The following is a 14,437-nucleotide window of genomic DNA, read 5'->3' as shown; positions in this document are numbered from 1 at the left end:
GAACTAAACACAGTTCACATTTCATCATTTACTTCCAAAAGCCCCAGGTTTCTATTTCAAGACACCCATTTTTTTTTTTTTTTTTTTCTTCTTCTCAGCTTTTTATGTTCGCCCTTTTTTTAGATTTCCAGCCAGTGGAATTAGACAAGGGAGGGGAATTTAATCTGATTTTTACAAATCCGTCTCAAAAAAATCGCCCCCCTGAACGGAACAAAACAGACGACAGGAATAACGTTGTGGGAGAAAAAGTAGATTTTAATCTTCCAAAACTTATGTTGAATTAAACTAACGGATGACATTGATTTTTTTTCTGTAGGTGCCTGGATATTTTGGTAATATCTGGGTCTGATGACCTTCTCATTGCAGATCTCAAGTTTCCAAACATCTCCCTCCCCGATGTTGCAGAAAAGCCTGCTTTTTTTTTTTTTTTTTTTTTGTCGGCGCCGCCGTCGAGCGGTCTCTCGACACACACGTGCAACAGTGGCGCTCTGTCCGTCGGCACACAGGAAACACACATTTCCCATACACTCCTCCACTGTACGTGTCCAACCACACACTCTGTAATTTGACTGTACTCTCACCTGTGTTTGGGTTACTTTTGGCCGCGGCCCGATGACAAGCAGGCCTCTCAGTTGGTCCGCTTTTCTTTCTTCTCACCCGTCGCTTCCCCTCCTCTTCCTCTTACGTTTCTCCCTCTCTCTCTCTCCACGCCTCCAACCCCTTCTTCTCCCTCCTTCCTCCTCTCTCCTGTCTCTCCCCACACCGTGGACGGCAGGATGGAGTGGACTGCCTGTCTCCTCGCCGTCCTCATCCTGGGATGGACGGAGGCCCAGAGTCAGACCAACTTCACCAGGTAAGTGTGTGTGTGTGTGTGTGTGTGGAGGAGTGTGTGTTCCTTAAAAAAAAAAAAAAAAAAAAAAATCTCCCTCGTGCATCTTGTAGTATCTTCCACGTTCAACGTGCACATGTGGCAACCCCCCCTGCTCTCTGAAGCCACGCCGGCCTGGACTGGAATCTGTGTCTTTTGCGATTTTTTCAAATTGAGGGCTTGCGGTCTCAGGGCCGACGCGCTCGGTTTCATCTAAACACACGGGCGGCGACGCCAAACAAGCAAGACGCACTGAACGATGAGGTGCTTTGGCTGCTTGGTAGACTTTTTAGGCTGACATGATGTATCACCTCCCCGTCACCCTTTATTTACTGACCTAAGCAGGAACCTGTGTGACAGCATGTCTTAAAATTACAATGCATTTAATGAAAGCTTTCACATGGAAGATGATGGTTTGTTTCTGAAAAGCGCACAATTTAGTTCCTGCACCACAAGCAACTTAAGTTTCTATATCACGCCATTTTTTTTTTTTTTCTCCCAAGGTATAACCTGTTGTTCGACATTGCTTTGTATTTTTTTTTTTTATTTATTCATTTATTTTTCCGTTTGGAATTTTTACACATCTCATGGTTGACAATAGTAAGGGATTATTATTTAAAAGGTAGCCAAAATACAATAATTTTTCACTTCAATGGGTGAAAAAACTAGCTTAATGGTTAATTATGTTCACTTCCTGACTTAAGCATCCCTTAAAAAAATTATTGTTTTTGTGTAATAAGAAATTCCAGTTTACCTGTAGGAAGATGTTTTCAGTCAGTTGAGTGTCAAGCATCACTTTTCATCCATTTAAATCATATTTCCTGGTTTAAATAAGCTTATCTTATCTTTGTTTTGTAATGGTTTATCATTAAATACCAGTTTGTTTTGTAAATCTCGCAGTGTTTTCCACAAATCCAGGGTGACTGATGTGAAATTGTACTTAATACATTTGAGTATGTAATGAATATTTAGCTTTTTTAAGCCTTTACAAAAGTCTTGATTCTGCAGAAAAATGATGCAGACCAAGGAAAGGACAGAGCAACACACTGCGGATCACTCAGAAATAATAATAATAATAATAATAATAATAATAATAATAATAATAATGATAATAATGGATACACTATCACCAGTACCCCTCTGCTCTTCACACTATTTCAACATTAACAACGTACTATTTAATTTTTATTTTCCGTCGCAGTTGAGGATGAATCTGCTGATTTTTGGTATAAGTCTAACCTAAATGTAATTTAGATTTTAGATTTCATTGACATTAATAGATTTGATATTTTCCATGATTCGGTTTTCTGGCACGACAGCGAAGTAGAAGAGTTTTGCGTGAATCCAGGTTTTTACAAATTAACGATGGCGAGTCACCGTTTCGGGAGATGATGCTCTGCTGTGGAAGGGTTGCCATGGAGATGCAATCGGCAGCATCGGCCCTGTGTGTGTGTATATATATGTAAACATATGTATAAATAATACCCACCTATATACTCATTTATGAAAGGATATGGATAAATCCATTACTTGCGAGCCGTTCAGTTGCCTCATGAGCGAAAGGCAAAAAAGTGGATACTGGGTGTGTAAGCGAAAATAAAATATGTGCATGAATATAATCAGTAAATATATATTTATATGCTAAAATGTTTTCTCATAGATCTCAACTGGTAAAGTTGAGTCCTTAAGCGCATGCTAGGAGGCGCTTTGGCATTGGCAGCACTTATCAGAGGCTGCATCCACTCTTTTATACAGTGTGTGAGTGTGTGAGTGTGTGTGTGTGTGTGTGTGTGTGTGCGCACAGAAATGCCTGTGGGCAGTTCAGCGCCGAGGGTCAGCGGGGAGGGACTCGGCCGCCGCCGGGAATGTTTTGGCCAAGTGTTACAGCATCCGCTGCAGACAAACACGGCACTGCCAGCAAGACGAAAAACAAAAATAAAACGCACGCAAACACTTTTTTTCCCCCAATCCTTGGAGAACCTGCCAGAAACACACACACACACACACACACACACATACAAATCTTAAAGAAAGTGTGCATCTTTTGGCTTAAAAGAGCAAACAAACCAACCTCAGGCTTCATCTTAATTAGCCTAGCCGGGCTTGGTAAGTGCTGCGAAATTAAAAGTCAAGGATCTTGCCGACCTTTTAATCTGAGTGTGTGTGAGTGTGTGTCTGCAAGCGGCACGTTTGAACCGGCCATCGAAGGCGTCGCTGCTGACGACCTTCATGTGGCGCAGTGTGTGTATGTGTGTGAGTGTGTGTGTATGTATATCTTCCTTTGCTTGATTTGTGAAGAAAAAAAAAAAAACGAGGGGGAGAACAGAGACAGACTGTGCAACTGTGGTTTGCGGCGTCAACGTGTGTGTATGTGTATGTGTGTGTGTGTGTGTGTCTGAGTCCTCCTAACATACTCTAGTAATGCATTTTCCTGCACCTGGATGCCTCTGCTCCCCCTTCCAGGCCCGTGTTCCACTGCGGAGGTCATCTGGTGACCGACTCCGGCATCGTGGCCAGCGAGGGCTTCCCCAGTCACTACAAACCCAACAGTAAATGCATCTGGTACATCACCGTGAGTCATTTTCAAGTCCCGACTACGACCGGCTCTGGCCTGGGAGTATTTTTTGAAACGCGAATGCATGTTTTTTTTCTTTTCTTTTTTTTTTTTTTTTTTTTAATTTTTTTTTTTTTTTTTCTGTTACGCTGCAATGTCTAAATTTGGACTTTCCCATTAAATCAGTTCAAATGTAAATCTCGATTTACATTTACATTTTTTTTTTTTTTTTTTACATCTCGATCGCGATAATTGAAATGACTTGGATTTCCGTGTGATTTTTTTCAGAAAAGGACTGTTTATTTTTTTGCTTTTTAAACAGAAGCCATTTCATGCTTTTAGACCAACAACAAAGGGATTATAATAAAAAAAACTCTACATGGAGACCAAAGGCCCTGAAAAAAACAGTCATCTATGAATAGAGTATTTCCCCCCGACGGCTGTCGGCATGGCAACCCTTCGGATTATCTCGGGTAACCGGGCGATTTCCGCCCAATTTCTGTATCGGACGGTATTTTTAAGGAGGCGGTCGAAACAGCGCGACGTCCAATTCCATTGTTGTTTAAAGGAAGGCGGACATTTCTCCAGCATCCCGAAGTTTTTCCCGAAAATACTGTCGTTTCGGTCTTTTCCTCCCCCAGGTCCCGGTGGGCCACGTGGTCATGCTGTCGTTCCGCCTCTTCGACATGGAGGCCGACCCCACGTGTCGCTACGACTACCTGGACGTCTACAACGGCCACTCCAGGCTGGTGCAGAAGCTGGGCCGCTTCTGCGGCACCTTCCGACCCGGAGCGCTGATCACCACCTCCAACACCATGATGCTGGAGATGATATCGGACGATGCGACGGGGGGACGGGGCTTCCTGGCTTCCTTCAGCGCAGGGAAGCCTCACGTAGAAGGTGCCGTCACGCCGTGCGTTTACAGACATTACTTTTTCACTCCTTTGGGTTCATTCGATAAGAATAAGAAGAAGAACAACTTTATTTATCCCAAAGGAAATTGTTGTGCCAGTTTTAAGTAAAACACAACAATTAAAAATTATAGTAGGAAATTGTATAAACAGTAAAAAAAAAAAAAAAGGAGGGGAAATAAGAAACACAAATAAAACTATAAAGTGTCAAAGTCAAGGCTATAAAGTGTTTTAATACAGACCATAAAGGCGTACAGCCATTCACCCTTTTATTCATGTATCATATAGAAATATAAAAAAATTCACTCTCTCATTTTTATGTTATACGCAGGCATCCAACCATTCACTCTTTAATGCAGATATCATATTGAGGCAATCACGTTTTTGTTCACGTGTTTTTATGTTATATAGACACATAAAACATACACTTGTTCATTCACATGTTATAGAGAGATATGTAACATTTATTCTTTTTATCATGTATCATTATTTTTATCCGCGGGCCAATTAGGGATCATGTAAGTTAACCAAAATGAAAATTGCAATTAAAATATTTTCATTTTTTGGCATTTAATGCAACTTTAAAATCATCAATGATCACAAACATTATTTTGTAAGTAATCACCCATGCAAAATTAAACAAAACGAAAAAATGAGGAGTTTCTAAATTCAATATTGATTGAAAATACTCATTAAAATATTCAAAGAAAATAGTTTGGCTGGCTTTAAAAGGACCAGGTCTGATATAGAGACATTCAACATTCACGCTTTCATTTACATATTATAGAGAAACTCGCTGCAATTGAGGTTCTCCAATGAACGCCTGCATGTATTTGGATTGTGGGAAAACCTGGAGGAAGCTGTAAAAATTTTTTTTTTTGCTTTCTCTGTGCTGAGAGATGAGACAGCCGACCAGCTCTGGATATTAAATATGTTTTTTTTTTTTTTTTTGCAACCAAATCTTGCAACATCATCAAGCAGCTGTGTTTCCAAGAAATAAACTCCCTTTTTAAAAAAAAAAAAAAAAAAAAAAAAAAAAAAATCGGAGTCCCCGCCCCTTATTTTTCTCTTTCCTCCCTGCAGAGAATCAGTTCTGCGGCGGACGGCTGACCAAATCGCAGGGTTCCGTCAAAACGCCAAACTGGCCAAACTCCAATTACCCAGCGGGCATCAGCTGTTCCTGGTACATCTCCGTGGAGCCCGGCAACGTGAGTCACTCTCAAGCAAAACCGTTTGAGTTTATTGTTTTAAAAATAACCATTTTCAAAATCACTTTTGCAAGATGCTGCAAGATGTCGATTCTTTGAAAGTCAAAAGCACGATTTTAATCCCGTTGCGCTTTTAAGAAAGGAGCGCGACCGTTTTCGCAGATGTAGTAGGGAGGAGGGGAAATGGTTGGAGTGCTAGAAAACACTACATTTAAGAACTTAACCGTATGAAAGGCTTCATTGAAGGTCCGAAGGCGTGTCCATGTGTGCCAAGAGATTGAACATAAGGAAAGAGGGAGTGAGAGAGAGGGAGTAAATGCTCCTCTGTATTCCAGGTTTCTCCTCCTCTGCCACCTGCAGCACTCCGACATTGCAGGCTGAAATGTGTGTGTGTGTGTGTGTGTGCCGCCGCTTCCTCAGGTGATCGAGGTGAAGTTCGAGAAGCTGGACCTGGAGCCTGACTCGTACTGCCGTTACGACTACGTGGCGCTGTTCAACGGCGGCGAGAAGGACAACTCGAGGAGGATCGGAAAATTCTGCGGCGACAGATCTCCGGGGTGAGAGGGTTGTCGATTCTGCCTTCGCTTTTTCGGCCACTTTTAAAAAAAGTCGGGTGATTTCTAGGGGGGAAAAGGTTTAAACGTCATCCCTCACGCAGAATGGTGGTGACCAATGGCAACGAGCTCCTGGTCCAGTTCGTCTCTGACCTCAGCATCACCTCCGACGGCTTCATGGCCCATTACAGAAGCATACCTCGTGGGTCTCGAGCACCCACAGCCGGCGGGGACTTCATCTACGGACCCCAGACCACCTCCATGCCGAAGAGAGCGGGCGTGAGGCCGAGCAAACCGACCAAACCGCCCCCCAAAACGTTGCCCAAGCTGACCCCGAAGCCCACCAAGAAGCCGCTGGTGAAGATCCCGCTCAAACCCCCGCCGCGTAAACCCAAACCCGCCAAGCCCACGACCAAAACCCCGGTGAAAAAGCCCAAACCCGGGTTGAAGCCAACGCCCAAACCCAAGGTCGTCAAACCGGCGGTGAAACCGGGCGCCAAGGCGAAGCCGACGCGTAAACCCGCGATAAAGACGAAACCCACCCCGAAGCCCAAAATGAAAGCGGTGAAGCCGACCCCCCGCGGCGGAGCCAGAACCGGAGCCAAGCCGACGGGGAAACCCAAGACCGTCACCAAGAAGCCCGGCCTGAGCAAGAAACGTGAGCCCAAAATGAGAAGATCACCTGTGTGGAACACCAAGCGCTAATGTGTGTGTGTGTGTGTGTGTGTTTCCTCCAGCATTACCGCTGAACCCGCTGTGTACACAAGCCTGTAAGAGGACAGGAACTCTTCAATCCAGCTTTTGCCCCCACGACTTCGGTGAGACGCTCTGGGTTCTTCTCGTCAGAAACACGCCGTTTACGTAACGTCTTTGTTTCCTGACGTGTTTTCTCGATCCGTCCCTCCCAGTCGTCACCGGGAAGGTCGCCGCCGTGTCCCCGGGCCCGAGGGGCTCGGCCGTGGTCGAGGTGATCCTGATCAAGGCCTACAAGGCGGGACGGCTGAACGTCTCCAAATCGGGACCCGTGACGTCGGTCAAACTGACCTCCACCTGCAAGAGGTGCCCCGGACTCTCCAAAGGTACCGTTTATACTTGAGATATTCCTTTTGAATTCCATTAGGAATAATGAATGATATTGATAGTTGAATAATATTCATGGTTTTAGGGCTCAGAATAGGTTGCCGGTCTTCATGATGGATGCTTTTTTGAGTAACGTGCATCTGACATATGTTTCGTTTAAGCTGATATTCAAAAGATACTGCAGAAATTATAATATACCATATGATATAATAATGATAATAATAATATCCATCATCTTAAAGGTAATAATAATGATAATAATAATAATAATAATATCCATCATCATCCCGATAATAGTAATAATAATAACATCCATCATCATCCCAATAATAATAATAATAATAATAATTAAAATAATAACAACAATAATGATAATAATAAAAATAATAACAATAATAACAATAATAATAATATCCATCATCATCAAAATAATAATCTTGATGATAATAATAATAACATCCATCAACATCCCGATAATAATAATAATAACATCCATCATCATCCCAATAATAATAATAATAATAATAATAATAAAAATAATAACAACAATAATAATAATAATGATGATAAAATAATGAAAATAATCATAATATTATCCATCATCATCCCAATAATAATAATAATAATAATAACAATAATAACAATAATGATGATAATGAAAATATCCACCATCCCAACAACAATAATAATAATAACAATAATAATGATAATAATAATAATATCCAACATCATCCCAATAATAATAATAATAACAACAATAATAACAATAATAATAATAATAATATCCATCATCATCCCAATAATAATAACAATAATAATAATAAGGAGTTGAAAGCATCAAATGATTCCACTGCATATTTGTTTGTGATCATAATAAGGTCAGTCATTTTAAAAAGTTAACCCAGGTGTTTTTTGCTGATTGGCGAGTTACTTGAAGAAGGAATATTCAATGAAAGAAATGCACTTATTTCCTTTATTTAAGGAATGCGTAATACATATGTAATAGTGCATCATCTGTTATAGCTAGACTCTTCCTGCCGTATTGTAACTTACTCCAGCTCATCTTTGGCTCCGTCATGATCAAGGTATAGATTAAAACGATCATTTTGATCATTTTAGCCAGATTAAAAGTCCCCCTTTTTTTGTCCCAGATATTTTCTAATTCGAGTGAGTTTTTTTTAATTTCTTTTTATGACTAACAAGCGATCGCTTAAGTTAGCAGTCCAAACACTGAAGCATGTGTGAATCAGCGATTGATAATCTTCCTCCAGACCTCCTGCAAAAACACAGAAAAAAATCAACACATTGTTTTTCTGAATTTTCTTCAAATGTGCTTTCCTGCAGGATTGAACTACGTGCTGATGGGAAACATTGACGCGCAGGGCAACGGCCTCCTGACCCCCACCAGCTTCACGCTCCTCTACAAGCCCATCCACGCCAAAGCGCTGGCCGGCCTCGCCAGCAAGCCGTGCTGACATCACTGCCGTGTCGGCCAATCGGAGCTCTCGCTCTGTCTGTCAGAGAACATCTTTGCGTACAACGTGCAAAGAGTGAAAATATTATAACATCTACATGTATTATTATTTACATGATACCATAGGAAAATTATTGTGTTTCCGGGAAAAAAAATCAAAAACATACAAAAATTATGATATTTTGTATTTTGTACATAATTCTAATATTTCTGTGACAAAATGCACATCAATAAAAAAAAGGGATTCTGGCGATGTAAGGGGATTTTAGCGTCTCCCATCTCATTTTTTTTTAACCCCCCCCCTCACAGCAGAACATTAAAATGCAGGTGAAATATGAAAGACAAGCACGTGTTTCCGGATTGCTATCTTTATTTTGTCACTTATTAAAATACACACATGGAAAATAAAGAGTCTGATGAGAGTCGTAACACATGTTTCAATTCCTGATAGCTGTCCTTGCTCTCTTTGCAGGATTATGTTTATGTCGGTGCGTCGCCCTGCGGTGGCTCCTTGCTGTAACTGCAAGGATGTAACTTCATTAAAAGCTCAATGTTTGCTGTTTTAATTCCAAACTGCATTATTTTGTGTTTGCAATGAATTTTGTTACCATTTGAACTAATCCACCGCACTTCTGTTTTGTTTCAGTTTTTCTTTCCTTTGCAGGATCTGGAGTTTGAACTGCGGGTTTGGCACAAAATCTACCCTATTTGATATCTTTAAGAATCAACCTGCTCAGGTAAAGTGTTTTTTATAAAACACAACTATCAACAAAACAAGTGACCTGCAAGGTAGATGATATATGGCAGTTTTCCGAACATGCAAATACAAAAACTACATCTAATATCACCCCGTCAGCGTCTCAGCCATTTTCCTTTCGTGATCTGGTGTCGGAATTAAAGTTGCAACTGTCAAAACATAAAGAGCAAACCAAACAGTTGGCACGCGAGACTGTGATTTCTGGATTTTTTGAGAGGAAATCTGGAGTGGCAGAGAAGTATGTTAGACTGGTGCAGGACATGTATGCTCGCTGTGAGACAGTGGTGAGGTGTGCTGTAAGGGGTAACAGAGAAGTTCAAGGTGGAGGTGGGACTCCATCAGGGAGTCCCTTCTTGTTTGCTGTGGTGATGGACAGGCTGACAGATGAGGTTAGACAGGAATTCCCATGGACCATGATGTTTGCGGATGACATTTGTGATCTGTAGTGAGAGCAGACAACAAGTAGAGGAAAATCTAGAGAGGTGGAGGTATGCTCTGGAAAGGAGAGGAATGAAAGCTAGTCGCAGCAAGACAGAATATATGTGTGTGAATGAGAGGAACTCGGGTGGAACGGTGAGGCTGCAGGGAGTGGAGATCAAGAAGTTGGAGGATTTCAGGTACTTGGGGTCAACAGTCCAGAGCAGCGGAGAGTGTGGAAAAGAGGTGAAGAGACGGGTCCAAGCAGGTTGGAATGGGTGGAGGAAAGTGTCAGGGGTACGAAGAGAAAGAAGACTATCGGCCAGAATCAGAGGAAAGGTGTACAAGACAGTGGTGAGACCAGCGATGCTGTATGGACCAGAAATTGTTCCAATGATGAAAACACAGGAGGCAGAGCGAGAGGTCGCAGAGATGAAGATGCTAAGGTTCTCTTTGGGAGTGACCAGGATGGATAGGATCAGGAATGAGTCTATCAGAGGAACAGCACATGTTAGATGTTTTGGAGAGAAGGTCAGTGAAGAAGCCAGACTGAGATGGTTGGGTCATGTACAGAGGAGGGACAGTGAATATATTGGTAGACGGATGCAGGAGGTCGAGAGGAAGACCAGGGAGAAGATTTATGGACGAACTGAGAGAGGATATGAAGTTAGTTGGTGTGACAGAGGAGGATACAGAGAATAGGGTTAGATGGAGAAGGTTGATTCGCCGCGGCGACCCCTGAAGGGAAAAGCCGAAACGAGGAGATGAAGAAGAGGCTGTTGCTGTTATTCTCTGCTCACAGACCTTTTAAGATCCATCCAAAAGCAATACAATCCAGTGTAAATCAAACCACTGCTGTTTGCACAGTCATCCCTTTTGGAAGGTTTGATCATTCTGATTGAATTACCGGTAACATCTGGTGTCTGGCAGCTCAACAGCGTTCTCCTTTTCGTCATTTTGTGACCTGCTTGACAACACGAGGGGAACTGAAAGAAATGAGGAAATCGCAAGTTGAAATAATTCATAGGTTTCACCTGCTGGATAACAACTTTGGAACAGTGAACAATGAGGAAACAGAAAATATTGTGGATATCTTCTGTAATGCAATTACAAAAACAAAAATGTCATACATTCTGGATTCATTACAAATCAACTGAAATATTACAAGCCTTTAATTAGTTTTAGTATCGCTGATTATGGTTTACATCTTAAGAAAACTCAAAAATCTTATCTCAAAATATTGGAATATCATGAAAGAGTATTTTTTGTTTTTTAACTGCATTACAGAAGATAAAGAACTTAATCACAATATTCTAATTTTCTGAGACAGTCCTGTAGTTTGGTGAAGCAATTAAAAGATGACTGAAAATGTCATTTATTCATACGTCCTGGTTTGTTTACTGTTTAACATAACAGTGGTCTTTAATTATTATTCTAAATTACTCTATAATTATTTTATTTTGTTAATTTCATGTCTAGTACATCTGGAGAAATTGACAATAAAGCTGACTTTCACTTCAACATATCCCAAAAAAAAACAGTAAAGCAAGTTTATATTATTATACCATTTTTTGAAGCATTTTTTTTTTCTTATTCATTTACTGTTCTTCAGTTTTTTTTGTTTTTTGTTTTTGTTAATCATGTGAAATCTTGGGCTTGTTGGTGGCTTTGCAAAGGATATGAAGGATCTGAAACTGGATTTGTTGAACTTCATCACGGAGAATCTATGTTCACAGAAGTAGGTTTATCCAAAAAGAGCCAATATCTTTTGAGAGATTAAAACTCTATTAATGATACCGATTTAAGGCGATCCGCCGATATCGTATCGACCCGCAAATAAATGACTTCCAGGTGGGTTCGTTTTATAAAGGGAGAAAAAAAAAAAAAAAAACAGGTGCATTTCACCCCCAAGTCTTCAAATTGCCTTGAAAACTCATCATTCGGCGTTCTGAGTATCGATTACCTTTGCAGGTGATCGTTTGGTCGCGTGACTTTTTTCGACGTTTTGCATGTAGTCAGAGTTTGGCTCCCCAGTTGTACAGGAAACTGATTTTCACAACATATTCTGACATATAATGCAGTGAAATAAAACCCATTTCCCTTATAGGTTAAATTCACTCGCTTTATCTTGCATCCGTTTTAAAAGTCCCACTTTTTTCCACCTGCCAGTTGCTCTCATTTCAGTCCCGGTTTGTTCAGGCGTCCAATTTCCTCCGTGAACGTATCGCGCCCCCCGTCGTCGTCCCCTGTTGGAAAAGCCCACTTTGTGGTCCACATGTTATTAAAACCTCTGAAATGATCCAAATTGATCATACTCTTAGCACATGCGACTGTTTCTGAGGACTATCAGTCGCTACATTCATACATGCAAACATAAATAGCAGAAAACAAGGAGCCTTCAAAATAAAGCTTCAAAATAAATGCTGTTATTTATGCAGTTTATGTATATACATGAAGCAGTGATGTGCAGTCAGCAGAGGCAGGGGAGGCCGGGCCTCACTTGTCATCACGCAAAGACAAAAATAAATTAATTGGTTATATTTATTCAGTGATTAGTACTATAAAGTTATTTTTAACTTAGCTTCACCATTTCTAATTATTTTCTTTCAAAATTGCTAAAAAAAAATTCACATTTACCGTTCAAATATGAAGAAGAGACGTGCGGTGACGCGGCAACCAGCTGAGCACACTATGGATTACGCAGTGATTCTGCTAGCCGTGCTAGCATGCTATGCACTGAGACCGTATTGCTGTCTCTGTGTATGTCACTATTAAAAAAACACTTTTGATATGTGAACTAAATTTCCATAGTTTAGCCGATGTGTCTAATGTTTTTCGACAACAACTGGTACGTGTTTCTCGTGTTTCTCGTTATCATAAAACGCGTGCGAAGAGACATTAAGTGAGGCACGCAGTGACAGTGCCTCATGGTAGGGGGCACCGCTGATCCCGGGGATCTTTCTTACTACTCGGCTACAGAATAATAGAATTAGCAATAGCAAGCTACAGTGAACAGTTAGCAAGTCAAGTGCAGCCACCCAGCTGAGGGATAAATGTAAATCTCCTCAGCAGCTTCTCAACTTTTTGGCCCAGAAGGATCTCATTCAAATTGCTCCTGAGGCGACAAAGATGCACCGAAAAGACTCAAAACATACAGGGGTCGGAACAGGACCGATCAAGGACGACATTGGCAGCGATTTCCATTGAGACAAAGAGACTTTTAAAACTGAAGAAAGAAATGTAAGACTTCTACAAGCAAGTTATCGATGCTTCAGAAGGAGCGGCGCATGGACTTCATTTATAAGTAAAGGTAAGAGATAACAACGTTTTTTTACATCTGCAGTTTGTCTATGTAAAGAATGCTGATATGATATTTTAAATAAAACACGCCAACAGCTACTAATAAGATTTTTTTTCTAATTTCCAACAAATGTCACGTGGGCCGTCGCTGACCTACCCAGGTGTAACAAGCCGCTCTATTGATAAGTAAAGGCGGTTAACAAGTAATTTAGTACACACTTCCACGGAAAAACCACATAACCAAGCCCGACATTGTTGAGTTTGTGAGCAGGAAGTACAAGTTTAGATGTGTACACATGCTTAGACAGGCCACCGGAACACGTTTAGGTGCTGGTGTTTAGAAATGTGAGCGTCTTGGATCAATACGAATCACAGCGACGCTATGAATTATTATTTTTATTCAATGACCGATTCACTTGAGGAACACGTTTGTCCAATATTTGAATAGACACAACAAAGAATCTATGATTTTGAAACATGATTTCGATCTGGTAAGTCGTGTTGAACTTGTCCCATTTTTGTTAAGACATTTCTATTTCAAATTTGGATTTAAAAGTAAATGGTTGATATCCGTCGATAGAAGCATACTCAAGGCACCGATGAGACTTTGTGGGGTTCAAGTGAGCGGTTGCTTCCTTCGGGTTGTCAAGTGGAAGCCCCTCTTCATGGATGTTTTGCCGATTGGCCCACGACACCTCCAGAGGGTTCAGCGGTGAATCCCGGTTCACTTCCTAGATCAGGGGTGTCAAACTCAAATACACAGTGGGCCAAAATTCAAATCTAGGATAAAGTCGTGGGGCCGACATTGATATTTTATGAAAACAAAACTTCCTTCAGATATAAAAATGAACCCAAACAAGTTTTGCTTAAAAACAAAATATGGGACAAGCATAGCTTAATACTATACAATATATAACTTAATATTGCACACATGCGTGTTTTCTGCCTAAGTAGCAGGGTGCAAGTATTAGCATAAGGTCGCTATGACTACTGTACACGAAGGAGAGGGCGTTTATGGGTCCTGTTGTAATTTTTGTACCAAAACACTGGCAGAAAATTCTGGGATTTGTAGAATTAGCAATACATGCACTGTAGACTATCCTGGCGGGCAAGCTCAAATAATCATTTGGTACGGCTTTGCGGGCCAAATATAATTACAGTGTGAGCCAAATTCGGCCCGCGGGCCAGAGTTTGGCCCCTGTGCCCGAGATGCCATCAGCTCACTCGAAGGCCCAAGTTGGATCCCTTCTCTTCATCCACAGCGACCGGATCCCCTTCTCAGCAGCCCTGGAGAGGTCCTTGTCTGCCACAGCA

General features: G+C 41.2%; 1 protein-coding gene across 1 annotated transcript; it reads left to right on the top strand.

Moving 5' to 3' along the window:
- Positions 1-732: 732 nt before the first annotated feature.
- On the top strand, positions 733-9,287 carry pcolceb (procollagen C-endopeptidase enhancer b). The gene is made up of 9 exons (XM_086166482.1): positions 733-853; positions 3,332-3,440; positions 4,064-4,322; positions 5,417-5,541; positions 5,962-6,098; positions 6,200-6,753; positions 6,833-6,913; positions 7,004-7,174; positions 8,520-9,287. Exons 1-9 carry the CDS (start codon positions 777-779, stop codon positions 8,648-8,650), a joined length of 1,644 nt encoding a protein of 547 aa, XP_086022608.1. The 5' UTR covers positions 733-776; the 3' UTR covers positions 8,651-9,287.
- Positions 9,288-14,437: the final 5,150 nt, after the last annotated feature.

This window comes from Fistularia commersonii, chromosome 19 (assembly GCF_037954325.1).
Source record: "Fistularia commersonii isolate RoL2024-O1a breed Wild chromosome 19, RoL_Fcom_v1.0, whole genome shotgun sequence".
In the NCBI taxonomy this organism is placed as follows: Eukaryota; Metazoa; Chordata; class Actinopteri; order Syngnathiformes; family Fistulariidae; genus Fistularia; species Fistularia commersonii.
Note: the sequence above shows the minus strand (reverse complement) of the source record. Positions and strands in the feature narration are given on the sequence as shown.

Coding starts and splice junctions, on each gene's coding strand:
- pcolceb (XM_086166482.1), top strand. CDS start 777: ATGGAGTGGACTGCCTGTCTCCTCGCCGTCCTCATCCTGGGATGGACG. Junction 3,441..4,063: donor AATGCATCTGGTACATCACC/GTGAGTCATTTT, acceptor TTCCTCCCCCAG/GTCCCGGTGGGCCACGTGGT. Junction 4,323..5,416: donor AGGGAAGCCTCACGTAGAAG/GTGCCGTCACGC, acceptor TCCTCCCTGCAG/AGAATCAGTTCTGCGGCGGA.